The sequence below is a fragment of the Procambarus clarkii genome, chromosome 10 (assembly GCF_040958095.1).
Source record: "Procambarus clarkii isolate CNS0578487 chromosome 10, FALCON_Pclarkii_2.0, whole genome shotgun sequence".
In the NCBI taxonomy this organism is placed as follows: domain Eukaryota; kingdom Metazoa; phylum Arthropoda; class Malacostraca; order Decapoda; family Cambaridae; genus Procambarus; species Procambarus clarkii.
The window spans coordinates 12,968,137-12,995,802 of record NC_091159.1 but is presented as its reverse complement, the minus strand read 5'-3'; the positions used below and the strand labels follow the sequence as shown (position 1 = coordinate 12,995,802).

Here is a 27,666-nt window from a genome sequence, read left to right as displayed (position 1 = left end):
TCTAGTTTTCTCTTGAAGATGTCTACGCTTGTTTTGGCAATATTTCTTATACTCGCTGGTAGGACGTTGAACAACCGCGGACCTCTGAAGTTGTGTTCTCTGATTGTGCCTATCGCATCCCTGATCTTCAGTGGTTCTATTCTACATTTTCTTCCATATCGTTCACTCCAGTATGTTGTTATTTTACTGTGTAGATTTGGGACTTGGCCCTCCAGTATCTTCCAGGTGTATATTATTTGATATCTCTCTTGTCTTCTTTCTTGTGAGTACATTTGGAGGGCTTTGAGACGATCCCAATAATTTAGGTGTTTTATCTCGTCTATGCGTGCCGTATATGTTCTCTGTATTCGCTCTATTTCAGCAATCTCTCCTGCTCTATTTCTCTCTTGCTCTCAATCTCTCCTCCTCTATTTCAGCAATCTCTCCTGCTTGAGTACTGAGCAGTAATCAAGACGGGACAACACAAGTGACTTGAAGAGTACAATCATTGTGATGGGATCCCTGGATTTGAAAGTTCTCGTAATCCATCCTATCATTTTTCTGGCTGACGCAATATTTGCTTGGTTATGCTCCCTAAACGTTAGATCGTCAGACATCATTATTCCCAAATCCTTTGCATGCTGCTTTCCTACTATGGGCACATTTGATTGTGTTTTGTACCCTGTATTATGTTTAAGGTCCTTTCTTAGCCGCATCTCGCTTTCTCCTAGCCGCACCTCACTATCCTAGTCGCACCTCACCCTCTCCTAGCCGCACCTCAATATCTCCTAGCTGCTCCCCACACCACCCTTCACCCTCTCCTATCCCACAGATTATTTCGTGTTTTCCAGTCCTACCAACGCCCGGTAGATGTGGGGGGGACTCCGATATTAGGGAGTGAGTGGCGTGGGGGTCGTATTCCCAGGACGGTGTAGAGAGGGGCTCTATTACGGCGGGTAACTGGAGCCGACAGCCTCGTATATCATACTCGTGCGTGTACATTCCCTCTCCAGCCTAATATTAAGTCTATTTCAAGAACCCTCGTCCTAGGTTTCGCTGTGGTAGTACGATGGATATGTTGACGAGGTATATATATACCCCTGTATTCACCTAGTTGTGTTTGCGGGGGTTGAGCTTTGTTCTTTCGGCCCGCCTCTCAACTGTCAATCAACTGTTTACTAACTACTTTTTTTTTCCTCCACACACACACACACACACACACACACACACACACACACACACACACACACACACACACACACACACACAGGAAGTGATGTGGTGGAGGCTGACTCCATACACAGTTTCAAGTGTAGATATGATAGAGCCCAATAGGCTCAGGAATCTGTACACCTGTTGATTGACGGTTGAGAGGAGGGGACCAAAGACCCAGAGCTCAACCCCCGCAAGCACAACTAGGTGAGTACAACTAAGTGAGTACATACACACACCAGGAAGCAGCCCGTGACAGCTGACTAACTCCAAGGTACCTATTTACTGCTAGGTAACAGGGGCACTCAGGGTGAAAGAAACTTTGCCCATTTGTTTCTGCCTGGTGCGGGAATCGAACCCGCCCCACAGAATTAAGAGTCCTGCACGCTATCCACCAGGCTACCAGGGCTCCTATTGTGTGTGTGTGTATGTGTGTGTGTGTGTGTGTGTGTGTGTGTGTGTGTGTGTGTGTGTGTGTGTGTGTGTGTGTGTGTGTATGTGTGTGTGTATGTGTGTGTGTGTGTGTGTGTGTGTGTGTGTGTGTGTGTGTGTGTGTGTGTGTGTGTGTGTGTGTGTGTGTGTGTGTGTGTGTGTGTATGTGTGTGTGTATGTGTGTGTGTGTGTGTGTGTGTGTGTGTGTGTGTGTGTGTGTATGTGTGTGTGTGTGTATGTGTGTGTGTGTGTGTGTGTGTGTGTGTGTGTGTGTGTGTGTGTGTGTGTGTGTGTGTGTGTGTGTGTGTGTGTGTGTGTGTGTGTGTGAATCACGAAGAAATTAACACGTGATGAATAATGTGACACTGTCGACCACTAAGAAATTAAATAGGAAATTCCTTAGGTACTTTCGTATTAATCAAAGCATCTTGAGAAGGATGCAAGTGCCAGAAGTGCTTACATTAGCCACGTCATATATGTATAGCTAAAATCGTCATCAAGTATAGGGAAAATTGTCAGGGCGGGGGTGGGGGTACCTACCAAACATGTGGCTACCTTGTGCAGGTTCCGGGGATCAAAGGCCCCGAGGCCCGGTCTCCAATCAGGCCTCCAGGTTGGTTGACTGATCAACCAGGCTGTTGGATGCGGCTGCTCGCAGCCTGGCATGAATCACACCGTATGAAAGCCTAACGTTTGAATCACATTAACTGACCACACCCTCTCCCACAGGGGAAGAGGTCCCCCCTGAGGTCCATAGGGAGGAAAGGGGTGTGATCAGGTAACAATATAATGAAGTCACAACGATGAATATAATGCAGGCAATAGGCAGGCAGGCAATATAATGAATCCACAACGATTTCAAAATGATGTCTTACTCTCGTGATCCTTGACCTAGAATACTGCAGCTACCAGGTTGGCGTAGCACACGTGCATGATCAACATTCACCAAGTTGCACATAATATCCCACTACTGAGCGTAAAGCAATATCTGGACACCTGACAACTAAGGCCATTGGTTGTTTACGAGCTTAGCATCCCTATCAAGCGGTCCCAGATGCTGCTGCTGCTGCCTCTCCCAACGCCCCCCCCCCCTCCCTCCCGGAGCGCTCACAACACCCACCCTCGCTCATCCTCTATCAATATCCGTACGTTTATTTATTTGAACGGATCTTTTAGCCATTCACGTCACGCCAGGGTCCATGACGGTGCAGCGGCGGCGGAGGGTTGCATCGTCATTAAGGGTCGTGTCGTCTCCGTCAGACCTCGCGGGGCGCACGGTTGCCGTCGGCCGCCACCAACAGCGACACTAACGTCACACCACAAGTGACCTACAGTCGCATGCAATATTCATTAGCCGCTCACAATAGCTAGTAAATCACTGACTATATTGACGAGTCACACTTATAATGCTCAACATCGCCCACGGTGTCCCAGAAGTGGTTACATTATTCAAAACGAACGAGTAGGTATCGTACCTCAACGGACAGCCATCTGACAGCAATCAACTATTTATATAGCATAAATACACCCGTAAAATGATACCCAATAAAATATTCCCCGCACACAACTAGATTATTACCCAAAAAATACAAAACTTAGAGCGAACATTCTATCACATAAGGTCAGGAAGATTAAAATCCCTAAGAGCGCGCACATCCCGCGACACAAGGAAACCTATCGCGCTCCGCGGGGCCGCGATCGTACCCGCCAAAACACCGAAGATAAACGACAATCTAATACAGCTTGAGCACGTACCTCCCTCTTCATCTTGGCCTGCAGGAGGGTGTGGAGGCGGTCGTAGAGGTTGTGTCCATTATTAATACTGTTATTATTGTTGGGTGAGCCTGGCGGGGGCGGGGAGGAGCCCAGCATGCCGCCCTCCCTCGTCGGGAAGAGTGACGCCGCCGATACCTGCTGGCGGAGCTTCGCCAGGATGTCTTCCCCTTCGGTTAAGCCGCCGCCAGGCTTGAGCGGGCTGTCTCGTCCGCCCATCAGCCCGAGACTGTCCTCCTGTTCCATGTCCGAAACCCGCTCCTCGGTACCAGACTGTAATACACACAAACCATACATGTTAGTTATACACACATCATATCACATACAAAAGTAACTGGAGCGGATGTACAGGGGTTTGTGTGATGGCTTCGGTCACAGACTGACTGCAGGAGTGTGTGTGTGTGTGTACTTACCTAGTTGTGCTGGCGGGGGTTGAGCTCTGGCTCTGGTCCCGTCTCTTAACTGTCAATCAACTAATGTACAGGTTCCTGAGCCTAGGAACCTGTACATTTGTTGAGCCGGTGTGTGTGTGTGGGGGGGGGGAGAGCGGTTGTAGGAATACATGACAAAGAAATAATATTTAACAAGGTAATTACAGCTCCCAGTACACACGATACACAATTGATGCCATACCTATGTATCACCCGTAAAGACTGTCCCGTGGAGCAGTAGTAGCACCCTCGCCTTGCATTTAGCGAGCGATTTGGCCTGGGTTCGTATCCTGGCCAGGGAGGATTTACTGGGCGCCAATCTTTAACTGTACGCCTCTGTTCACCATGCAGTGATTGGGTACCGGGTTGTTAAAGGATTGACGAGTCGTATCCCAGGAACACTATTGGGTAAGGCTTACCATGAGCTATAGGAAGGTAAAGCTCTCAGCCTGCTAACAGGAGTGTTGATCCTGTACCCACCTGTGTACAAAAAAAAAAGAAAACCTCGAGGTCACCCACACATCTCAACCTGATCAACGGGGCTGTGGACTGCAAGAAGCGATGACCAACAGTTTAGTTGATCATAAAATTAATCGCCGGGAACAGCGAGTAATTGTAGTGACTCAAATAATAATCATAATGAGTGCATCACAGTGGGTTATCAATTATAATATATTATATAAATATATATATATATATATATATATATATATATATATATATATATATATATATATATATATATATATATATATATATATATATATATATATATGCGAACAAGCCTGAATGGCTAAATGGCTTTTTATATATATATATATATATATATATATATATATATATATATATATATATATATATATATATATATATATATATATATATATATACACACACACACACACACACACACACACACACACATGCTTGTTTCAAGCAAAGGGTCAGGGCCAAAAAGTATACTTCCGGGTTGATCAATTAGCTGTGGTAGTTGCCTTAACAACACTCCAGGCTGTTACACTTTACCCAACAAGTGGTTGAGCTTGGATAAGCTTGCACATCCTCGCCTCTCCTTGACAGATTCTTAGCTTACTTACACAATTTCTTGTGAACGCGGAGTTAAAAAAAAAGCACTTCCGTTGTCGAGAACAGAAACCATGTATTTGTCCCGCCCTGCCACGGGGATCGAACCCAGGATTCTTCATTGAGAATCCAGGGAAGAGAGTACGTGGAACTGTACGGAGCATGTACCTTGGTTACCTGGTTGATACCTGGTTGATGGGGTTCTGGGAGTTCTTCTACTCCCCAAGCCCGACCCGAGGCCAGGCTTGACCTGTGAGAGTTTGGTCCACCAGGCTGTTGCTTGGAGCGGCCCGCAGGCCGGGTCGGGCCTCCCTACCTGTAGGGAGGAGTCTCCATACCTTGGAGTTACCTTTCGATGGTTCCGGGGATCAACGTCCCCGCGGCCCGCTCTCTGACCAGGTCTCCTGGTTGGTATGTGGTCAACCACACTGCTCAGTGGGAAGCTAGTCTTCGTGTGCTGATTTCAACCTGATGCAATCTACAGTAACTTCTGAATTCCACCATGCAGGTACACAGTGACAGTGTAGAGTATCAGTGTAAGGCATGACAGTGTAAGGCGTGACAGTGTAGGGATTGACAGTGCAGGGCGTGACAGTGCAGGGCATGTCAGTGTAGGGCATGACAGTGTAGGCGTGACAGTGCTCTCTAGAGTGGAGTACTGCTGCACAATGACAGCACCTTTCAAAGCTGGAGAAATTACTGACCTGGAGAGCGTGCAGAGATCCTTTACTGCTAGTATCCACTCAGTGAAACATCTAAACTATTGGGACCGACTAAAATGCCTAAATTTGTATTCTCTTGAGCGCAGGCGGGAGAGATACATAATAATTTACACGTGGAAAATATTAGAGGGGGCTGGTCCTAAACCTGCACACAGAAATAACACCACATGAGACCAGAAGGCATGGCAGGATTAAAATTTTTACATTTTGCCCCGAGGGGCGAGTTTATTGGGCAGCGCCACTCATCTTGTGAGTGAACATACCGCCATAGCAGAATGTACAACACTCCCCAATAGGAAGAAAACCCGCTGGGTTGTTCATCCTGTCACTTGTACCCAGACACAGCTGGGACTTGCTTAACTGTCTCAAGTGAACAGCTCCTCAAACAAGAAGATTAACATTTATCAACCCTTAAAAGCTTACGTTATCTTGCGGGTGCAAAATGGGGAAATCTTTTAAGAACAGTATCAATATTTGACAAATAGTGTTTTCCTAACTGTCTCACCTAACACTATAGCATATATCATATATATCAAAACGCTTGTGCTCTCTAGAGTGGAGTACTGCTGCACAATGACAGCCCCTTTCAAAGCTGGAGAAATTGCTGAGCTGGAGACCGTGCAGAGAACCTTTACTGCTAGAATCCACTCAGTAAAACATCTAGGCTATTGGGACCAACTAAAGAGCCTAAATCTCCATTCTCTTGAGCGCAGGCGGGAGAGATACATAATAATTTACACGTGGAAAATATTAGAGGGGCTGGTCCCAAACCTGCACACAGAAATAACACCACATGAGACCAGTAGGCATGGCAGGATGTGCAGAATACCCCCGTTGAAGAGCAGAGGTGCAACAGGTACTCTGAGAGAGAACTCTATCAACATCAGAGGCCCGAGACTGTTCAACACGCTTCCGCTACACATTAAGGGACATAACTCATAACTGGCCGACCCCTCACAGTGTTCAAGAGAGAACTGGATAAGCACCACCAAAGGATACCTGATCAACCAGGCTGTGATTCATACGTCAGGCTGCGAGCAGCCGCGTCAAACAGCCTGGTTGACCAGTCCAGCAACGAGGAGGCCTGGTCGACGACCGGGCCGCGGGGACGCTAAGTCCCGGAAACACTTCAAGGTAAGGTAGCGTGACAGTGCAGGTCGTGACAGTGCAGGTCGTGACAGTGCAGGTCGTGACAGTGTAGGTCGTGACAGTGTAGGTCGTGACAGTGCAGGTCGTGACAGTGCAGGTCGTGACAGTGCAGGTCGTGACAGTGTAGGGCGTGACAGTGTAGGTCGTGACAGTGCAGGTCGTGACAGTGCAGGTCGTGACAGTGCAGGTCGTGACAGTGCAGGTCGTGACAGTGTAGGGCGTTTTAGTGTAGGTCGTGACAGTGTAGGGCGTGACAGTGCAGGTCGTGACAGTGCAGGTCGTGACAGTGCAGGTCGTGACAGTGCAGGTCGTGACAGTGCAGGTCGTGACAGTGCAGGTCGTGACAGTGCAGGTCGTGACAGTGCAGGTCGTGACAGTGTAGGGCGTGACAGTGTAGGTCGTGACAGTGCAGGTCGTGACAGTGTAGGGCGTGACAGTGTAGGGTGAGACAGTATAAGACGTGACAGTGTTGTAGTGAGGTGTGTGAGTGCACTATGCACTATACTATAATAAGATGCATCAATAACCACTCGGTCACTAAGGAAACATTCTCCTCAAGTTCCTGAATTTCTCAGCTCCAGTCCTTTCAAACTTTAAGTTACATAAATGCCTGAAATTACAGCACAACAATTGATATATTACGAATTCTTCCTCTCACTATACTGTCCACATTACACACACCATATTGTCCACACTACGCACCATACTGTCCATACAACACTGTCCACACACCATACTGTCTACACACCACACACCATACTGTCCACACACCATACTGTCTACACACCATACTGTCTACACACCACACACCATACTATCTACACACCACACACCATACTGTCCACACACCATACTGTCTACACACCACACACCATACTGTCTACACACCACACACCATACTGTCCACACACCATACTGTCTACACACCATACTGTCTACACACCACACACCATACTGTCCACACACCATACTGTCTACACACCATACTGTCTACACACCACACACCATACTGTCTACACACCATACTGTCTACACACCACACACCATACTGTCTACACACCACACACCATACTGTCTACACACCATACTGTCTACACACCACACACCATACTGTCCACACACCATACTGTCTACACACCATACTGTCTACACACCACACACCATACTGTCTACACACCACACACCATACTGTCCACACACCATACTGTCCACACACCATACTGTCCACACACCATACTGTCTACACACCACACACCATACTGTCCACACACCATACTGTCTACACACCACACACCATACTGTCCACACACCATACTGTCTACACACCACACACCATACTGTCCACACACCATACTGTCCACACACCATACTGTCTACACACCATACCGACGTTCGCCTCCTGCTACTCAAGGCATTTTATCTCCAATATCTATCTGTCGAGGCCAAACCAGCCCAGGGGGCCACGGTTTGTCATCCTTCTTCCGTGTCTATCTTGGCCCCACCCCGGTGTGTCTCTGGCCCACCCCCTGGCAGTCCCTCGGCATGTCCCTGGGCTACCTCTAGCCCTTCCCTGACATGTCCATGACCCGTCTTCGGCATGTTCCTAACCCTCGCAATGAATATCTTTCAGACTCGGTACCGTATGTCCCCTAAATAACATGGCCGTATATCCCTAGATACTTTACTATATGTCCCCTAGATACCCCTGCCGTATAATATTAGCCCGATGGCAACTAGCCTCTGGTTAGGTTCTGACTCTAACCCTAGCCCAACTTTGCAGGACCCCTGGCTTACCGCTAGCCAGGGACAGCCCTTGCAGACCATGTCAGGGACACAGTCGATAATGGCGCTCCGTAACCTTAGGAGGGTGATGGAGGCAGGGTATGCATCGCCATGCATGTCCCACCATTCATTTGGTCGCGAAGCTGTGTCAGAGTTGGCAGCGGGATTGTAGGCCTCGATGTAGGCGTGGTTCTGGGGGCGTGGGTGGTGAACGTGGGCTGAGGGATAGGGCGGCAGGGATTTATTGGCGTGGTGTGGACTCCGTCAGTGGGTTGAGCCGGTGGGCGTGGGCTGGGGGCAGCGGGCGTGGGCTGGGGGGCAAGAGGCGTGGGCTGGGGGCAGCGGGCGTGGGCTGGGGGCACTGGGCGTGGGCTGAGGGCGGCGGGCGTGGGTCACGACCCCTCCGCCCCACGCCCGCCGCCATGTCACCGAGTCACTGCTTGATAAATTGTAAACAAAATTCATTAATGGTGTGTACCGGTGGGGGAGTTGCTAGACCTGGGGCGAGGGGGGGGGAGGGCAGAGATCACTCTCTTAATCACGGTGACAGCAGTCCACGCCCACATGCCACCCACCGCCCCACACGCCCCCACGCCCCCACGCCACCCAGTATCTAACCCCACACCACACATCCAAGTGTAAGATTGTTGCTATAGTGAGAACAAATTCTCCAGCATGGTCCTGTCCCAATTACGAGGGGGGTGTTACAAGCCCATTACATATTGGAAACGACTACGTCCACGGCTGCTCCTTCCAATATGTTCACAATTATCCGAATTTGCTTTGTTCAAAGTTATACATTATGTATGCAACGCCACCTTGAAGAATTTAGCTTAGCGGGTAAGGAGGTGTTCAAGAACAATTAGATGGTCTGGGGGTAAATCAGTGTAGACTTAGTCAGAGACCGGGCCGCAGGAACGTTGATCCTCGGATCCAAGGCGAGGTAGGTAAAGTTTGTAGATGAATCAAGGATTGTTATTTAATTTTTATTCAGGGATATTCCAGCGTGAGTCACGAATCTGTGGCTGGCCCTCAAAGGGAATCTGCGTCTGGTACAAGTGACAGGATGAACAACCCAATACTGCCCCTATGGCGGTGTGTTCACTCACAGGATGAGTAACGCTGCCCAACTCTTCCCCTGAGGCGGTGTGTTCACTCACAGGATGAGTAACGCTGCCCAACTCTTCCCCTGAGGTGGTGTGTTCACTCACAGGATGAGTAACGCTGCCCAACTCTGCCCCTGAGGCGGTGTGTTCACTCACAGGATGAGTAACGCTGCCCAACTCTTCCCCTGAGGTGGTGTGTTCACTCACAGGATGAGTAACGCTGCCCAACTCTGCCCCTGAGGCGGTGTGTTCACTCACAGGATGAGTAACGCTGCCCAACTCTTCCCCTGAGGCGGTGTGTTCACTCACAGGATGAGTAACGCTGCCCAACTCTTCCCCTGAGGCGGTGTGTTCACTCACAGGATGAGTGATGATGCCGGATAAGCTCTCCCCTCGGAACAAAAGTTAAAATTGAGCACATCCTCTGTAAGTCAAACGAAAGTTGCTACCTCTGCTACGTTGTCATTGGCTTGCAACTTAACACATAAATTATATTCAAGAAGGTAAACATTGCAATTGCACGCCCTCCCCACCACTGCACCAGCCGCCCACGCCCTCCCTGCCACTGCACCAGCCGCCCACGCCCTCCCTGCCACTGCACCAGCCGCCCACGCCCTCCCCTCCACTGCACCAGCCGCCCACGCCCTCCCCACCACTGCACCAGCCCCCCACGCCCTCCCCACCACTGCACCAGCCCCCCACGCCCTCCCCACCACTGCACCAGCCGCCCACGCCCTCCCCACCACTGCACCAGCCGCCCACGCCCTCCCCACCACTGCACCAGCCGCCCACGCCCTCCCCACCACTGCACCAGCCCCCCACGCCCTCCCCACCACTGCACCAGCCCCCCACGCCCTCCCCTCCACTGCACCAGCCGCCCACGCCCTCCCCACCACTGCACCAGCCGCCCACGCCCTCCCCACCACTGCACCAGCCGCCCACGCCCTCCCCACCACTGCACCAGCCGCCCACGCCCTCCCCACCACTGCACCAGCCGCCCACGCCCTCCCCACCACTGCACCTGCCGCCCACGCCCTCCCCACCACTGCACCAGCCGCCCACGCCCTCCCCACCACTGCACCAGCCCCCCACGCCCTCCCCACCACTGCACCAGCCGCCCACGCCCTCCCCACCACTGCACCAGCCGCCCACGCCCTCCCCACCACTGCACCAGCCGCCCACGCCCTCCCTGCCACCAGAGAACCGTGTGGGGGCAGGCTTCTCGGAAAGTGATATCACGAGGAGCGACCATTAAACAGGGACGCCGTAAATCTAATAATACGATTTAATGGCGCAATAAACCTATGATCGAGCAGCTGGGGGCCAGGGGCGGCGGCACTGGCACCAAGGGATGGCCAGGGGCGGCGGCACTACCACTTAGGGATGGCCAGGGGGGGGGAGGGAATGGTGTGGGTGGAACTGGTTGTGATCATGGTGGTAGGGTGGTGGTGGTGGTGGTCCTGCTACTAAGACGCCGCTGGTGATGGTAGGATGGTACTGGTTTGGTGCTAGGTGATGTTGGTGATGGGGGGGGGGTAATGGTTGTAGGTGATGGTAACTTGGTACTGGTGATTGCTGAGTGGTGGTGCGGGTGGTAGCCAACAGATTATATAAGTAAGGTGATATTAGACGTAGATGATGGTGGTGGATCCTCATTTTATATATATATATATATATATATATATATATATATATATATATATATATATATATATATATATATATATATATATATAACTTTAGAACACTTTCCCACCAGGAGACTCGAACCCTAGCCAGCACAGAAGCCTTCCAGCAACTGGCATAACAGGTACGCCTTAACCCTCTGCACCACCGCTCAGACCCTTAAAAGAGATGGTAATTTCGGAGTATTTAAATCCCCCAAAGATCAACACCTCCCAAGAGCACCAGAGCAAGTGAGGGGTCATTTAGACGTTAATTTCATCAAGTCCCTGTTAATATGGGAAGACACAGTGTCTCTGCTATTTATATATATATATATATATATATATATATATATATATATATATATATATATATATATATATATATATATATATATATATATAAACCTACACTTGAAACAATCCATCGATCCCACGTCTATTATGCTAGCCATTGCAACACTATATAAACCCATGACCTTAATTTGGTGTTGGGCTTAATGGCTATCAACCACTGAAGGGTTATTAAGGTCACCACAAACGCTTACTGACCAACCAGCAAGTACATCTTAGTTCTGAATATAGTCCAGAGCTAAAAATACTCCTAGTGTATTCAAGTCGAGCAGGGGGGGGGGGGAGGGTTTACAGGGGTATACCTTTCTGTGTATAGGTCCCTATGCTCCCTCAAGGCCCTGAAATATGCCACATAACATGCATGCTGGTGACTTTCCTGGGACTCTCGCGGAGAGTTGAAATGACCTAATCACCAAGATGGCAGTAAGACGCTGACATCACAGACATCAACATGCTTCAAGGGTGCTAAGAGTTAAGTTTTTATACACATGTAATAACATCATCTGCACTGTGCCTCTCTCGTCCGCTCTCTCGTCACCCTGCATAGAGAGCAGGGTGACGAGAGAGCGGCAGGATGACCAGTGACAGGGTGAGAAGAGTGTGACAAGTGACAAGACATGACTCTCAGAGACCGGCAGGTATAACTACCACAGAGAACAGGGGGGTGACACGAGCCGCAAGGTGACGGATGACAGGGGTAACAATAGTGTGAAAGGGTGACAAGAGACGCAAGGTGACGGGATGACAGGGGTAACAATAGAGTGTGTGACAGGGTGACAAGAGACAGTGTGACAGGGTGACAAGAGACGCAAGGTGACGGGATAACAGGGGTAACAATAGAGTGTGACAGGGGTGACAAGAGCCGCAAGGTGACGGGATGACAAGAGTAACAATAGAGAGTGTGACAGGGGTAACAATAGAGAGTGTGACAGGGGTAACAATAGAGAGAGTGTGACAGGAAGAGTGACGCAGGATGAGTCTTGGCCACACCACGCACGGGACGCGACGCATCATCTCTAATCCCTGGCCGTTCACGTCACAATTGTCGCGCTTATTATCTTAACTCCTCGTTTACGAGAGTCGGCATTCACTCGTTATCTTAATGGCTGGCAGATAACGCCAGGAAATACTCCCTGCTCACCCCTGGAAGAGGGGGGGGGGAAGGTCAAATGAGGGAGGGCGGAGGGTAGGTTTGTAAACTGAAGAAAAGTTGTTGGGTTCGAGAAAGCAAGGATACCTGTGATTTACCTGTGCCGAGTTATTGTCTCGCAGACATTTCTAGTGATGATTTGATGGATAAGGTTTTTACAACCCCGCGGCCCACATAGCTAGCCACCACAACCCTATTGATCCCTGAAGGATCCACAACCTCTGCCGGCATTCAAACTATGATGTCACAGTGGCATCACGTACCTTCTGCACGCCGTATATATTAAACAACATTATATCTCTTATTTACTACGGGCTATTCATGCCCGTGCCACTTCTTGAGAGGCTTAATATTTATCAATCAATCTCCTATTTTCGATAGGTTGGGTTGGGTTAGGATGAGTTGGGTTGGTTGGATTGGGGGTTAAGCTAGGTGAGGATGGGTTAGGTTGGGTTGGGTTAAGCTTGGTGAGGATAGGTTAGGTTGGGTTGAGTTGGGTTTGGTTAAGCTAGGTGAGGTTTATTTTAAAGAGTAGCGACGTTGTAAACATACAAACTTTTCTCGGCTCTTAAACCCGGCTCACTGATCCAACACTTCCTGGATGAACATATGTAATTCCTGAAGACAATCTTCAATCATTGTTCCGGCACTTCCCTGTTTGAAACCTGCTTGATGGGATTCTGGGAGTTCTTCTACTCCCCAAGCCCGGCCCCAAGCCAAGCATGACTTGTGAGAGTTTGGTCCATCAGGCTGTAGCTTGGAGCGGCCCGTAGGTCCACATACCCACCACAACCCGGTTAGTCCGGCACTTCTTGAAGAAAACTATCTAGTTTTCTCTTGAAGATGTCCACGGTTGTTCCGGCAATATTTCTTATAGTCGCTGGGAGGACGTTGAACAACCGCGGACCTCTGACATTTATACAGTGTTCTCTGATTATGCCTATGGCACCTCTGCTCTTCACTGGTTCTATTCTGCATTTTCTTCCATATCGTTCACTCCAGTACGTTGTTAATTTACTGTGTAGATTTGGGACCTGGCCCTCCAGTATTTTCCTTTGTATATTATTTAATATCTCTCTCGTTTCCTTTCTAGTGAGTACATTTGGAGAGCTTTGAGACGGTCCCAATAATTTAGGTGCTTTATCGCGTCTATGTTATCCCTAATCTTATAGTGGAAGTGCACCTCCTGGAGACGTGGGGCCAGATTCACGAAACAGGTACCCAAGCATTTAAGCACCTGTACATTTGTCAGCTTTGTTTACAATTATTAAACAGTTAATGAGCTCCGAAGCACCAGGAGGCTGTTTATAACAATAACAACAGTTGATTGGCAAGTTTTCATGCTCGTAAACTGTTTAATAAATGTAACCAAAGCTGTCAAAGATTGAGGAAAGATGTACACGTTCGTAAGTGCTTGCGTAACTACTTCGTGAATCTGGCTCGAGGTCCACCAGCAAGTATAAGTGCGGCGCATTAAAAAAAAAAAAAGGTATATTACATAGGATAATACAACAGAATTCATGTTTAACCGAGAAAACACTGAGGTTATACGATGGGATCGAACCCACAATCTGGACTCAACCACCCAGGCTTCTAGTATCTCTCATTTGTGGTACTTGGGGTCTTTCTTGAGGTTATCTTGAGATGATTTCGGGGCTTTAGTGTCCCCGCGGCCCGGTCCTTGACCAGGCCTCCACCCCCAGGAAGCAGCCCGTGACAGCTGACTAACTCCCAGGTACCTATTTACTGCTAGGTAACAGGGGCATTCAGGGTGAAAGAAACTTTGCCCATTTGTTTCCGCCTCGTGCGGGAATCGAACCCGCGCCACAGAATTACGAGTCCTGCGCGCTATCCACCAGGCTACGAGGCCCTCCTGGCCACTACTTAACATCAGATACCCCCTAAATGCCATTATCACGGGCTATTCATGCCCGTGCCACCTATTGGGGTGGCTTAATCTTCAATCAAATGCCATTAATCTGAAATGGAACTTTTCTCACAGACTCCCCCCCCCCTCTCTTTTTACCTCGGCACCAATACGAACACCTTCGTTCCTGGGGCATACCTGGGGGCATACCTGGAGCATACCTGGGGGCATACCTGGAGGCGTACCTGGAGCATACCTGGGGGCATACTTGGGAGCATACCTGGAGGCATACCTGGGGCATACCTGGAGCATACCTGGGGGCATACTTGGGGGCATACCTGGGGGCGTACCTGGAGGCATACTTGGAGGCATACCTGGGGCATACCTGGGGGCATACCTAGAGCATACCTGGGGGCATACCAGGAGCATGTCCCAGCCTAGTGTATAGCCAGACAAGCAACAACCTCGCACCACCACCCTACTACCTGGACGAAAATAGCCGCGCCTTAATGAGAGTTTGATGAAGGTGAGACGACACTCACCATCCTCACCATCATCATCATCATCCTCTGACTCGCCTGCCAACACACCATTTTATTTTCTGTCTCCAGCTGTCACCAGTTCAATCCTTTGGTCATCGCTTCGTCTCTGTATCTCTCGTTCATTGCGGCTTCCTTCCCTCCGCTGGGGACGCTGGGACACCCATTGTGATTATTTTGTCTAGCTTCCGTTATTTACCCAGGGCCCTCTGTCCTCACAGTCTTTATCATCCACCTACCTGGCTTCACTATCTCTGTCATCCACCATCCACCCTCTGTCGTATCTCGTCTTCCACTGCTTATCGCACCAGCCCTTGTCATGCAAAGGCATGCAATCCACACCTCTATCTTGCCAAGATGTCATCCACACCCCCTTCCCCCCTCTTCCCCTGGCGAGTCAACCCCTTTGATGTACCCCCTCCCCCCGCCCGTCAAATCAAAGCCTGTCATTCACTCCTCTGTCTTATTACACGACAGAGGATTGACAACTACCGTCACTCTTCCGTGCCAAATGTAACCCCTCCCCCCCCTCCTCTTCTGCACTTCTTAAACACCCTGCTCTCCCTCCCACGGCACCTGTATCAACACGCCCTCCTCCCACGCCTCCCACCGCGTCGCCACCACGCCCACCATCAACCATTAATCCACCATCACATCCAGCTGTATATCCAACCCGCCCAGATGGATATCTTATCCGGTCCGCTGGTGCCTCCACGCATCTTAGGTTTCACGATATCGCCCAAACACAGCCCTAAGGTCTTTGGTTTCACGATATCGCCCAAACACAGCCCTAAGATCTTAGGTTTTACGATATCGCACAAACACAACACCTCGTACATCCCGTCCTCTCGAATACGATATCGCATGTTGACATATCAATCCTCCAGGGCCAAAAACTGCTGTACGGGGAATCATACCGGCTCGTAAAACTGGCGTATGTCCCGTTTTATATTCACGGGTTACGTTAGGCTCTGGCGATTTAGTACATGAGTTTAGTGACGTAGTGAATGCTTGAGAGGACGGGCTGGAGATAATGCCGCTCACATTCACAATTACTGACTAATATCAAGCTTATTAATATTGTCATAATTATATATATATATATATATATATATATATATATATATATATATATATATATATATATATATATATATATATATATAGTTACAAATAAGGAGAAACAGGCAGGGGAAGGAGGCGAGGGCAGGTACTGTCAGTCTCCTTTATAAGTAACTGAGCAGGTGGGTGTGGTCTATGACCAGGCAGACTGTTGATGCTTGCAGCTCGCAGTCCGGGTGATCAGACACAGGTTTTGAGGAATATTAAAACCTCCTCTCTTGATCAACGCCGAGGGTCAGCCAGTTATAATCCAGGTATCAAGCAGGTCAGCCAGTTATATTTGAAAAAGATTATTGAAACGACTTGCTACATTTGTTTTTAAAAGTTATTTTGCATTATGGTTACTACATCATTTCGTTGCAAATAGGCAATCTAGCAAACGAGTACTGTATGAATGAGATCCCAACATTGAAGCATATATCACATGTCCCCCAGACCCCACTGGACCTTGTAGTAGCTATAGACAGCATGCCCAGGCACTCTACACCAGGCCCTCATTCCTCACACTTTACAGTCATCACAATCTTAAAAAAATAACACTGTTGTTATCTCCCTGCTACACTTAAAACAGCGGAGATCCCGCCATTCCACGAAGGATGCAGTAAAACGGATGTAATGAATTATAGACTGATAAACTAACATCACACAAATCTCTGAAAGAGTGCTAAGAAGAAAGATTACAAAACACATGGGATACCTGGTTGATGGGGTACTGGGAGTTCTTCTACTCCCCAAGCCCGGCCCGGGGCCAGGCTTGACTTGTGAGAGTTTGGTCCACCAGGCTGTTGCTTGGAGCGGCCCCGCAGGCCCACATACCCACCACAGACCGCCTGTATGTCGCATCACAGCATCAACATAACCCTGGTTAACACGGGTTCAGGACAGGGTGCTCTTACTTCTCACAATTGCTGCACTAATCTGACATGGCCCTAAATGTCATGGAAGACGAGCAAAACGCTGATGTATTATACACAGCTGTCGCAAAAGCGTTCGACAGATGTGACCATGGCGTTATTGCTGCAAATGGAAATACTGACCAGTTTTTTAACAGGCTCCACACGCTTGAATAAAATATATTTTCTATCATTCTTACATTTCTTATACCTGCTTGATACCTGCTTGATGGGGTTCTGGGAGTTCTTCTACTCCCCAAGCCCGGTCCGAGGCCAGGCTCGACTCGTGAGAGTCTGGTCCACCAGGCTGTTGCTTGGAGCGGCCCGCAGGCCCACATACCCACCACAGCCCGGCTGATCCGGAACTTCTCTTAGAAAACAGTCCAGTTTTATCTTGATGTCCACGGTTTTTCAGGCAATATTTCTTATGGTCGCTGGGAGGACGTTGAACAACCGCGGACCTCTGATGTTTATACAGTGCTCTCTGATTGTGCCTATGGCACCTCTGCTCTTCACTGGTTCAATCTTGCATTTTCTTCCATATCGTTCACTCCAGTACGTTGTTATTTTACTGTGTAGATTTGGGACCTGGCACTCCAGTATTTTCCATGTGTATATTATTTGGTATCTCTCTCGTCTCCTTTCTAGAAAGTACATTTGGAGTGCTTTGAGACGATCCCAATAATTTAGGTGTTTTATCTCGTCTACGCGTGCCGTATATGTTCTCTGTATTCCCTCTATTTCAGCAATCTCTCCTGCTCTAAAGGGGAAAGTGAGTACTGAGCAGTACTCGAGACGGGACAACACAAGTGACTTGAAGAGTACAACCATTGTGATGGGATCCCTGGATTTGAAAGTTCTCGTAATCCATCCGATCATTTTTCTGGCTGACGCAATATTTGCTTGGTTATGCTCCCTAAACGTTAGATCGTCGGACATCATTATTCCCAAATCCTTGACATGCTGTTTTTCTACTATGGGAAGATTCGATTGTGTTTTGTACCCTGTATTATGTTTCAGATCCTCATTTTTGCCGTACCTGAGTACCTGAAATTTATCACTGTTAAGCATCATGTTATTTTCTGCTGCCCAATCGAAATATATGGTCGAATTGTTAAGATATTTATAGAGTTTAAATAATAAAGTTAACACATAGTAGGAAAATAGAGCATTGGTCCATACCAGGCAACTCCTACTTATATATGAACGAGTTTGGGTGAACATATGCCTAACCTACTCACAAAACAATCCAACGATCCCACGTCTATTCCTGTCCAAACAAACGCAGTGGATAGTTTAAGGGGGGGGGGGGGACCAATTAGCAGGAACCCCCCCCCCTCCCCTAGCAACAGAGGCGCATCAGCAGACACCAGGAGCCTCAACGACCGGCCGTCCACCAAACACTAAAACACGACTTTATACACCATTAGCAGCGGCCGGAGTTACCTCTCACCGACTCGTAAATATAATTAAGAAAGGCGCAGCCCCACGCGGAAATGGTGCAGTATGTTCAACCTGTGAGTGTAAGTGGCCCGGTAGTCACCTGTGTGTCCAGGGGCCCGGTAGTCCCCTGTGTGTCGAGGTGGTCAGGGCCCGGTAGTCACCTGTGTGTCCAGGGGCCCGGTAGTCACCTGTGTGTCCAGGGGCCCGGTAGTCACCTGTGTGTCCAGGGGCCCGGTAGTCACCTGTGTGTCCAGGGGCCCGGTAGTCACCTGTGTGTCCAGGGGCCCGGTAGTCACCTGTGTGTCCAGGGGCCCGGTAGTCACCTGTGTGTCCAGGGGCCCGGTAGTCACCTGTGTGTCCAGGGGCCGGTAGTCACCTGTGTGTCCAGGGGCCGGTAGTCACCTGTGTGTCCAGGGGCCCGGTAGTCACCTGTGTGTCCAGGGGCCGGTAGTCACCTGTGTGTCCAGGGGCCCGGTAGTCACCTGTGTGTCCAGGGGCCCGGTAGTCACCTGTGTGTCCAGGGCCCCGGTAGTCACCTGTGGTCAGGGCCCGGTAGTCACCTGTGTGTCCAGGTGGTCAGGGGCCCGGTAGTCACCTGTGTGTCCAGGTGCTCAGGGCCCGGTAGTCACCTGTGTGTCCAGGTGGTCAGGGGCCGGTAGTCACCTGTGTGTCCAGGTGCTCAGGGCCCGGTAGTCACCTGTGTGTCCAGGTGGTCAGGGGCCGGTAGTCACCTGTGTGTCCAGGTGGTCAGGGGCCCGGTAGTCACCTGTGTGTCCAGGTGGTCAGGGCCCGGTAGTCACCTGTGTGTCCAGGTGGTCAGGGCCCGGTAGTCACCTGTGTGTCCAGGTGGTCAGGGGCCGGTAGTCACCTGTGTGTCCAGGTGGTCAGGGGCCGGTAGTCACCTGTGTGTCCAGGTGGTCAGGGGCCGGTAGTCACCTGTGTGTCCAGGTGGTCAGGGGCCGGTAGTCACCTGTGGTCAGGGCCTGGTAGTCACCTGTGTGTCCAGGTGGTCAGGGGCCCGGTAGTCACCTGTGTGTCCAGGTGCTCAGGGCCCGGTAGTCACCTGTGTGTCCAGGTGGTCAGGGGCCGGTAGTCACCTGTGTGTCCAGGTGGTCAGGGGCCCGGTAGTCACCTGTGTGTCCAGGTGGTCAGGGCCCGGTAGTCACCTGTGTGTCCAGGTGGTCAGGGCCCGGTAGTCACCTGTGTGTCCAGGTGGTCAGGGCCCGGTAGTCACCTGTGTGTCCAGGTGGTCAGGGCCCGGTAGTCACCTGTGTGTCTAGGTGGTCAGGGGCCCGGTAGTCACCTGTGTGTCCAGGTGGTCAGGGACCAGGTAGTCACCTGTGTGTCCAGGTGGTCAGGGCCCGGTAGTCACCTGTGTGTCCAGGTGGTCAGGGGCCCGGTAGTCACCTGTGTGTCCAGGTGGTCAGGGGCCGGTAGTCACCTGTGTGTCCAGGTGGTCAAGGGCCGGTAGTCACCTGTGTGTCCAGGTGGTCAGGGCCCGGTAGTCACCTGTGTGTCTAGGTGGTCAGGGGCCCGGTAGTCACCTGTGTGTCCAGGTGGTCAGGGACCAGGTAGTCACCTGTGTGTCCAGGTGGTCAGGGCCCGGTAGTCACCTGTGTGTCCAGGTGGTCAGGGGCCCGGTAGTCACCTGTGTGTCCAGGTGGTCAGGGGCCGGTAGTCACCTGTGTGTCCAGGTGGTCAAGGGCCGGTAGTCACCTGTGTGTCCAGGTGGTCAGGGCCCGGTAGTCACCTGTGTGTCCAGGTGGTCAGGGCCCGGTAGTCACCTGTGTGTCCGGGCCCGGTAGTCACCTGTGTGTCCAGGTGGTCAGGGCCCGGTAGTCACCTGTGTGTCCAGGTGGTCAGGGCCCGGTAGTCACCTGTGTGTCTAGGTGGTCAGGGGCCCGGTAGTCACCTGTGTGTCCAGGTGGTCAGGGGCCCGGTAGTCACCTGTGTGTCCAGGTGCTCAGGGCCCGGTAGTCACCTGTGTGTCCAGGTGGTCAGGGGCCCGGTAGTCACCTGTGTGTCCAGGTGGTCAGGGGCCGGTAGTCACCTCTGTGTCCAGGTGGTCAAGGGCCGGTAGTCACCTGTGTGTCCAGGTGGTCAGGGCCCGGTAGTCACCTGTGTGTCCAGGTGGTCAGGGCCCGGTAGTCACCTGTGTGTCCGGGCCCGGTAGTCACCTGTGTGTCCAGGTGGTCAGGGCCCGGTAGTCACCTGTGTGTCCAGGTGGTCAGGGCCCGGTAGTCACCTGTGTGTCCGGGCCCGGTAGTCACCTGTGTGTCCAGGTGGTCAGGGCCCGGTAGTCACCTGTGTGTCCAGGTGGTCAGGGCCCGGTAGTCACCTGTGTGTCCAGGTGGTCAGGGGCTCGGTAGTCACCTGTGTGTCTAGGTGGTCAGGGCCCGGTAGTCACCTGTGTGTCCAGGTGGTCAGGGGCCCGGTAGTCACCTGTGTGTCCAGGTGGTCAGGGCCCGGTAGTCACCTGTGTGTCCAGGTGGTCAGGGCCCGGTAGTCACCTGTGTGTCCAGGTGCTCAGGGCCCGGTAGTCACCTGTGTGTCCAGGTGGTCAGGGGCCCGGTAGTCACCTGTGTGTCCAGGTGGTCAGGGCCCGGTAGTCACCTGTGTGTCCAGGTGGTCAGGGGCCCGGTAGTCACCTGTGTGTCCAGGTGGTCAGGGCTCGGTAGTCACCTGTGTGTCCAGGTGGTCAGGGGCCCGGTAGTCACCTGTGTGTCCAGGTGGTCAGGGCCCGGTAGTCACCTGTGTGTCCAGGTGGTCAGGGCCCGGTAGTCACCTGTGTGTCCAGGTGGTCAGGGGCCAGGTAGTCACGTGTGTGTTTATATATTTCAATGTGTACATTTTCACACTATCACCTTATTAAATTACAGTTTCCAATCCACACGTGTTCAAGTACAAAACACACGTGTCTCAACACGTGTCCGACCCATCATGACACGGAACACATGTCAAGTGTCGCCAGCACACGTGTCCAAGCCAACATATCAAAGTAATAAGCCGCCATCCTCTTTCGTCTGTCTGTGATAACTACAAAGTGAATAGTACCAAATTCTATTTAATCTAATTGTCCATTACATCAATATATGTACGATGGTCCATATAGTTACAGAAAGTGCTATTTAAACAGGAGGATGGGTCTGACTGTCTATCTGTCTGTCTGTCTGTCTGTCTGTCTGTCTGTCTGTCTGTCTGTCTGTCTGTCTGTCTGTCTGGCTCTCTCTCGCTCTCTCTCTCTCTCTCTCTCTCTCTGCATTCACCTCCACCTGACAACTTCCTCCAGCCACCCATCCTGTTCTTGACAGCTTCACTCCCCTCCTTGACAGCTCAGCGCACAACTGACAGGTAACATACCCCCCACCACCTCCACCCCTCACCCTCCAAGCACTCCCCCACCTTCCATCACCCACCCGCCCCGCCTCACATCACAGAAGTGTGTGAAGCACTCAGTTAAAGTCCTTCCTGCTTGCATTTTACCAAAATTACATGATTTATTTCTCAACAGCAAAGGCAAGTCAGCGAGAGAACCCGGGACACGTGGCGAGTGAGGGAAGGCTGCCAGGCCTTGATGGAGGAAAGAGAACTGGACGCTATTGTTGTTTAACATTCAGCTCCTCGGAACCAAAAGTTGCAAGTAACACGGCCTGAGCCCGGCCTGAGCCCGGCCTGAGGCCAGGCTTTACTTGGGATAACTTGGTCTAACAGGTTGTTGCTTCGAGCGGCCCGCAGGCCCACATATCCACTACAGCCCGGATATTGCATTTAAGTATGGAACAAATGAGTGAACTACAGCAACATTTAGTATTGAGTTCAAGTGTGAATACTCTGCTCCAAGTAAGTATAACTTGGAGCCCAGATTTGTTAATGTTAGTTGCAGAAAAGAGCTCGTTATAGACGTTTGTGCCTCCAAACAGCATAATCAGTCTTTGAAACAAACCACTTTGTAATAATGATAAATCATTAATGATCTCAATACCTTGAGATGCATTGTTCATATCTGAACTTAGACATATATATGTTCTTAATGCACGTGTATAATTAAAGCATTGTTACCATCATTTTTCACCTATTATGTTCAAATTTAATTTTTGGGCACATGGCGAGAGGTGTTAGTATCCCGCACACCTGATCTTCTTTTAATGTTGATTATGAAATTTCTCATGTAAGTCATTATTAAATGCCACCGAGGTGCTTTTGTTGCAACTATCTAGTTAGCCAGAGCTTGTCGACAAGGGACGTCGACTTGGTAGCATGTCCCAGCGGTGTTAGTACTGCAATTGTATGACGGTTGGGACATACCCAATCCAACCCGTTCTCGCACTTGCTTTTAGTCAATATTGGCTTATTTAATAAGTGCATATGTGACATACTAATGATTGTGAATATTTTAGTTTACCTTGAAAAGCTTCATAGAAAACACCGACCTCACCTAACCTTCTTAGTATGTTAAGATAAGCATCTTATTGCTTCTTAATTACAATTATTACTTAACCTATAACGTTGATAGGTTAAGTAATAATTGTAAATAAGATGCAATAAGATGCTTATCTTAACATACTAAGAAGGTTAGGTGAGGTCGGTGTTTTCTATGAAGCTTTTCAAAGTAAACTAAAATATTCACAATCAATTAGTATGTCACATATGCACTTATTAAATAAGCCAATATTGACTATAAGCAAGTGCGAGAACGGGTTGCCCAATCACAGACGAGTAGGCCTCTGATGTCGTTCCCTTCAGAGACGGCACTTGCCTCTCTCGAGGCAGGCCTCAGTGTCTCACGAGACCACAGTTAGGTAGGACCTCGGCAGGCCACATATATAACTTGTTACCTTACTCAATAAACTGCTGAAGTGATCTGCTGTGCATTCTCAATAATCCAGCAACAACCAAACATCCAAGAAGGTAACGAATACTGGTACAGCGCTTTTATCATTAATATTAGTAAATAATAGATCATTACAACTTGATCCTGGGATAATTTGTTGCCACATATTGATAAAATGTGTCAACACTACAACAGTTTCCCTCAAAACAAAATCTCATATAGCTAAATTATTTCTAGTTAAGAAATTTCGTACTTAATGGGGATTTATCAACACAAATGCAATGATGAATGGAGTTCGAACAAAAAAGGAGAATAAACTCACAAGGAATTTAAAAGTCAGTAAATTTGTCGTAAAACCAATACCATAACTTGGAAACTTTGCTGCAGTACTTTTCAGTGTGAATACCTTCATGAACTTCTGGTATATCTTGCAGGGATGGCAAGGTTGGAGAATGTGAAAGATTGACATCTGCAAGTTGCCCTTCAAAAAGCTGGAGTGTTATCAGACAGGAACGAACACGTAGATATTACCTTGTCATTAATATATTGCGTCCTTGCAATTTTTTTTGCATTCAGGTAATTAAAGTGTTGTGTGATATTCACCAGGAAAACTTTATCTTGAACCCACTCATTATCATTCTGTTAATGTTCAAGCTCAACAAGCCACAGTGTAGGACTGAGAACAGGAGATGCTTTTTCACCCACAGGATTATCAACCCATGGAACCGCCTACCCGCCGAAACCGTTAATGCCAAAACTCTCTTAATCTTTACACTACAACTGGGAAATATTAAGGCAAATGGGGGGGGGGGGCTTCAACAAACCGCGACTCCCTGTCCTCGTCGAGGTCACTAGTGTTAGTGGCTCTCAGTCAAACTCAGGTAAACTCAGGTATGCATGCAGATCTGAATTCAATCCCCGACCGTCCACGTGGTTGGGCACCATTCCTTCCCCCCGTCCCATCCCAAATCCTTATCCTGACCCCTTCCCAGTGCTATGTAGTCGTAATGGCTTGGCGCTTTCTCTTGATATTTCCATCCTTACAGCTCTTCAGTACAGCTGCCAGACCTGACCAGAGAAGATCCTTGTGATATGACAGTCCGAGAGGCTCTCATGATGTGCCATAAAGCAATCCAACTATCTGGAGAAACCTATGAGGACATCCATGACATTATCCTGGGCCTGGATTGTACCGGGATGTGGTTCTGTGTGTTCTACTCCTCAAGCCCGGCCCGGGGCCAGGCCTGACTTGAGAGTGTTATTAATCCATATTATATCCATTAATAATATTTGACTGCACAACTCTTCAGTATGACTTATGCATGACAATTGCGAAATTCTTGGTTAGCATTCACAGTTAAAAAAAAAATCCGTTAATTTAGTAACAACAGCTTTTCTACAAATCACTTCCCCATACTCCATTAGTAGCCAGACTCAGTTTGTGTTCAATCAACGCCTTATAAGTCCAGCGCTGCTCTCAACCCTCACAAAGTTATCATCACATGTTGTTGGTTATTTGATTAATATAGATTAATATACATTTTCCCAAACTCAAATGTTACCTGCCTACTCTCATCAACATCACGTATACAAATTGCAAGTTGATGCTGTATCACATATCTGTATTTTCAGTTGCAGTAGAAAATGCAGTAAACAGCTTTCTCTTTGAGATGGGAATTAATATTCTCTGATAAACCACTGATCCATCCGGCAACAGTATTTATTAAGAGGCTGCTCATGTTTGCAAAATCTTTGCCGTTTCTCCAGGAAAATCAATTCTGAAGCCACCAACATGCTATTTGTAATCGCGTTCCCTTCGGAGAAAGTGTCGGAAGACCCAACAATCATGAAGCTTGCTCTAACTGCCACCTCACTTCCTTAATGAAAACTTCTAATTACCGACTGTTGCTTTTACGACCACTGTTCGAACTCATTAACTTCATCGTCTCGTAATTCTGCAGCTTGTGTGTTGATCATACTTGTGGGTATGATCATACTTGTGGGTATGATCATACTTGATCATACATACTACAACGCTTCATAGAGCCTACGAGCGCTGCATTTCTTGGCAACAACTCCCCCAATGTTTACAAATCAAACAAGATGGTTTCCCTTTCATCTCGGCAAAAGGAGGAAGAAAGAGTTTTTCTATACCACTCACCGTTCATCATTTAGTGTTCTTTTCTTCGCTAGCATGATTATTGGGCCAAAGCAAAAACACTCAACACTGCTTCTGATAATGGTAATCTTCCAATTGCAATGAGCAATTGTGCAAGTCTGGGTCGTCAACTGCAACTACCCAAACAAAAGTCAGCCATTGTCTCAGAGGTCTCACGCCAAATACACGTCTAAAACTCGCACGGTGAACTACTTTTTCAAAATGCCTGTCAGTAACAGCCTGGTTGACCAGCCCAGGAACGAGGAGGCCTGGTCGAGGACCGGGCCGCGCGGACGCTAAGCCCCGAAATCATCGCAAGGTAACCAACCGCAAGGTAAGCCATCTGTTTGTGGCATGTTGTTGTTGTTGTTATAGATTCAGCTACACGGAACAAGTTCCAAGTAGCATGGGACATGGTGAGCCCGTAACTTACCTGGCACAGGAGCGGGGCAAGTAGCACGGGCTATAGTGAGCCCATAGTGGACTTACCTGGCACAGAAGCGGTGCCGTCTCTGGCATGTGTTTGTGGCAGTAGCTCCTTCGCAATAGCAAATCTCCAACCGAGGGTGTCCCAGCTTTCTCAGCTGAATGGTTGTTGCAGTCTGTCCTGTAGACCCGCTACACCTTAAAAAATCCCCTCAGGTAAGAGGTTAATCCCCTCATTCTTATGTTTTACTTTCCTAACAATTAGGTTAATATTTCTAGAAAAGTAGAAATGGTCAGTGATAAGTGAGTGCCTGAAGAATGAGTTGATTGAATTTGGTGCATGAGTTGATTTTTTTTCAGATAATTGTACATAATTCTTGCGACAGCTCTACTGACTTAACTTCTAGCAATGAACCAAAATACCAGACAATATAGGTTTAAAGACAGGACTCATTATACATGTGTGTGTGTGTGTGTGTGTGTGTGTGTGTGTGTGTGTGTGTGTGTATGTGTGTGTGTGTGTGTGTGTGTGTGTGTGTGTGTGTTCACCTATTTATTCTTGTGGGCGCGGAGGGGGGGTGGGGGGGAACTCTGCTCTTTCGGCCCGCCTCTCAACTGTCAATCAATCAACTCTAACTACTAACTAATTTTTTCCCGCACACACACACACACGCAGGAAGCAGCTCTGTAACAGCTGTCAACTCCCAGGTACCTATTTACTGCTAGGTAACAGGGGCATCAGGGTGAAAGAAACTTTGCCCATTTGTTTGTGCCTGGTCCGGGAATCGAAACCCGGGCCACAAAATTACGAGTCCTGCGCGCTGTCCGCTCAGCTACCAGACGACTGTTGTGTGTGTGTGTGTGTGTGTGTGTGTATGTGTGTGTGTGTGTGTGTGTGTGTGTGTGTGTGTGTGTGTGTGTGTGTGTGTGTGTGTGTGTGTGTGTGTGTGTGTGTGTGTGTGTGTGTGTGTACACTCACCCAGTTGTACTCACCTAGTTGTGTTTGCGGGGGTTGAGCTCTAGCTCTTTGGTCCGGCCTCTCAACTGTCAATCAACTGGTGTACAGATTCCTGAGCCTATTTGGCTCTATCATATCTACACTTGAAACTGTGTATGGAGTCAGCCTCCACCACATCACTGCCTAATGCATTCCACCTGTTAACTACTCTGACACTCAAAAAGTTCTTTCTGACGTCTCTGTGGCTCATTTGGGTACTCAGTCTCCACCTGTGTCCCCTTGTTCGAGTACCACCCGTGTTAAACAGTTTATTCTTATCTACCCTGTCAATACCTCTGAGAATTTTGTAGGTAGTGATCATGTCTCCCCTTACTCTTCTGTCTTCTAGTGTCGTGAGGTGCATTTCTCGCAGCCTTTCCTCGTAACTCATGCCTCTTAGTTCTGGGACTAGGCTAGTGGCATATCTCTGAACTTTTTCCAGGTTCGTCTTGTGCTTGAAAAGGTACGGGCTCCATGCTGGGGCCGCATACTCCAGGATTGGTCTTACATATGCGGTATCCAAGGTTCTGAATGATTCCTTACACAGGTTCCT

General features: G+C 49.2%; 1 protein-coding gene across 4 annotated transcripts in view; it reads right to left on the bottom strand.

The window, feature by feature from the left end:
* The window catches only part of LOC123747089 (AT-rich interactive domain-containing protein 3A), a 455,735-nt gene that overhangs the window by 345,017 nt on the left and 83,052 nt on the right, over nt 1-27,666 (bottom strand). For all 4 annotated transcript variants that reach the window (XM_069321604.1, XM_069321600.1, XM_069321603.1 and 1 more), the window contains exon 2: nt 3,379-3,669. In XM_069321604.1, the coding sequence (XP_069177705.1) occupies nt 3,379-3,642 (264 nt within the window). In that variant the 5' untranslated portion in view covers nt 3,643-3,669. The remainder of the gene's footprint in view (nt 1-3,378; nt 3,670-27,666) is intronic.